Source organism: Portunus trituberculatus, chromosome 6 (assembly GCF_017591435.1).
Source record: "Portunus trituberculatus isolate SZX2019 chromosome 6, ASM1759143v1, whole genome shotgun sequence".
NCBI classification, from domain to species: domain Eukaryota; kingdom Metazoa; phylum Arthropoda; class Malacostraca; order Decapoda; family Portunidae; genus Portunus; species Portunus trituberculatus.
The window spans coordinates 6,218,889-6,221,388 of record NC_059260.1 but is presented as its reverse complement, the minus strand read 5'-3'; the positions used below and the strand labels follow the sequence as shown (position 1 = coordinate 6,221,388).

Below are 2,500 nucleotides of genomic sequence, written 5' to 3'. Positions count from 1 at the left end.
AAGGAAAAGAAGAAAAGGAGAGTAAAACAAGAAAAAAGGAAAGGAAAAGAAAGAAAATACCTTGTTTACAGGAAAAAACCCAATATACGTATGATCACACATATGGGAAAGAAAAGGAGAAAGAAAAAGAGCAACAGAATTCATCATAACTATGCTTACGAAGAACAAAGCGTGTAACACGTATATGGGAAAAAAATAAACAAAATGTAAACCGGGTAAAGTGTTCATGAGCAGAGAGGATGGGACAACAAAACGGATATGCTAAAACAAAGGGCTCACGTCACTCAGAGAATACAGTCTTAAAAATACAGCTGATACGAATGAAACTGAAAACTGCAGGTCATATGTACAATATGGAAACAATAAGTAGTGGTGGTGTCTTTCAGTCCACACCAATACGTCCCAGCCACAACACTACACCTCTCTCGTTCAGCACGCGGTGATCCCACAGATCATTGGAAGCAGGCCTCACCAGAAGGCTGCCTCAACAAAAGGTACTCTCACTTATTCACTTATCTACTTTACTTTGCTTTATATACACATCATCATTCCTTCCTTATATTTATTTTTTTATGTGGAAGGGACACCAGCTAAGGACAACTAACTGTAATAAAAAATGGCCCACTCAGGTGCCGGCCCCCTAGCAGAGTCGAAAGCGGCAGTCTAAAATGACAAAATAGTGTCTGGAAGTGTGTCTGGAATAGTGTCTCTTTAAAGAGTTGAAGTCATAGAAGGATGGAAACACAGAAGCATGCAGGGAGTTCCAGAGTTTACCAGGAGAAGGGATGAATGATCGAGAATGTTGACTTGCTTTAAGGCGCCGTCACACTAACACGTTTTCCGTCAACTGTGGTGTCCGTCAGCTTTTGCCTTGGTCTAATCGTCAAGCGGCAGTAATCGTCTTTCCGGAGTTGACGAGAACAGGCTGCATTAAACTAAGGATTGGAAGGTTCAGATTAAGAGAATAAGTGAGGAATGTACGCCTCCATGCCAGACACTATCACCTCCGTTATGCGTTCAGCACACAGAGATGGGTCTCTCACACGGAAACAGTAATCACTCCAGGCGAAATCAGCATAATACCTCCTCAGGTCCCCACAGCTGGCAGAGGCACAACGCCAGAGGCACCTCCGCTTTTGGAGTATCCTAAGGAAGGATTGGAGCATGGGCATAAGAGTAGATTTAAGTCTTTTAGCATATAAAAGCAACATCCAGCTTTGGATTGAAGATAAAAATAAAGAAAATAAAAGGGAACAGAAAAAGGGCAACAGCCAATTGTCTCAGACACCTGCCACTGTGTTTCAGTGACGTAAAAAAGATGAAATTTAGTAGAGAGGCGGTGTTTTACAGATTGAAAACTAGATCTATGACCACGAATGTTGCAGTCTTTTTTTTTTTCTTGCACTTGTAATAAGTCTCTCTCTCTCTCTCTCTCTCTCTCTCTCTCTCTCTCTCTCTCTCTCTCTGCTGGCCGTGAGGGAAGTCAGTGCAAGCGTTGACAGTATGCCAGCAGACTACAGAGTCGACAGAGGAAGCGCCACACCCAGCCGCCTTTCTTATTTTGATACAGTTTCAAGGCAACCATGCATCAAATTACTTCTAAACTGTAACTTTCTGCAGTGCCCATACAGATCAATCATCTGAGCGGCAACACTCGCGATGCCTACGATGGCAGGTGTCAGCTGCAAACTGCCTCAACGTAGGCTGAAGTGTGTGCTGCTGATCCTGCTCCTCGTGTGCTTCAATTCTCTTGTCAGCAGCGCCCTGCTGCTCCATAACAGTGAGTGCTCGTCTGTTTGTTTGTTTGTTTGTTTGTGTGTGTGTGTGTGTGTGTGTGTGTTTCACTGTTTGATCTGGTGCAGTCTCTGACGAGACAGCCAGACGTTACCCTAAGGAACGAGCTCAGAGCTCATTATTTCCGATCTTGGGCTAGGCCTGAGACCAGGCACACACCAGGGACAACAAGGTCACAACTCCTCGATTTACATCCCGTACCTACTCACTGCTAGGTGAACAGGGGCTACACGTGAAAGGAGACACACCCAAATATCTCCACCCGGCCGGGGAATCGAACTCCGGTCCTCTGGCTTGTGAAGCCAGCGCTCTAACCACTGAGTTACCGTGTGTGTGTGTGTGTGTGTGTGTGTGTGTGTGTGTGTGTGATTCACCTCGGTCGTCTGCTGGTCACCCAGCCAGTCTTCCCCATTACGGAGCAAGCTCAGACCTCATAGACCGATCTTCGGGTAGGACTGAGACCACATAACACACTCCACACACCGGGAAAGCGAGGCCACAACCCCTCCAGTTACATCCCGTATCTACTTGCTGCTAGTGAACAGGGGCCACACACTAACAGACTTGTTCATTTGTCTCGTCCCTTACCGGGATTCGAACCCGGCCCTCTCGATTGTGAGTCAAGCGTGCTAACCACTACACTACGCTTTGTGTGTGTGTGTGTGTGTGTGTGTGTGTGTGTGTGTGTGTGTGTGTGTGTGTGTGT

General features: G+C 46.1%; 1 protein-coding gene across 1 annotated transcript in view; it reads left to right on the top strand.

The window, feature by feature from the left end:
* Window positions 1-362: 362 nt before the first annotated feature.
* Window positions 363-2,500, top strand: part of LOC123518674 — a 3,437-nt gene continuing 1,299 nt past the window's right edge. Inside the window, exons 1-2 of the mRNA XM_045279633.1 lie at window positions 363-494; window positions 1,621-1,780. Of these exons, the coding sequence (XP_045135568.1) occupies window positions 1,660-1,780 (121 nt within the window). The 5' untranslated portion in view covers window positions 363-494; window positions 1,621-1,659. The remainder of the gene's footprint in view (window positions 495-1,620; window positions 1,781-2,500) is intronic.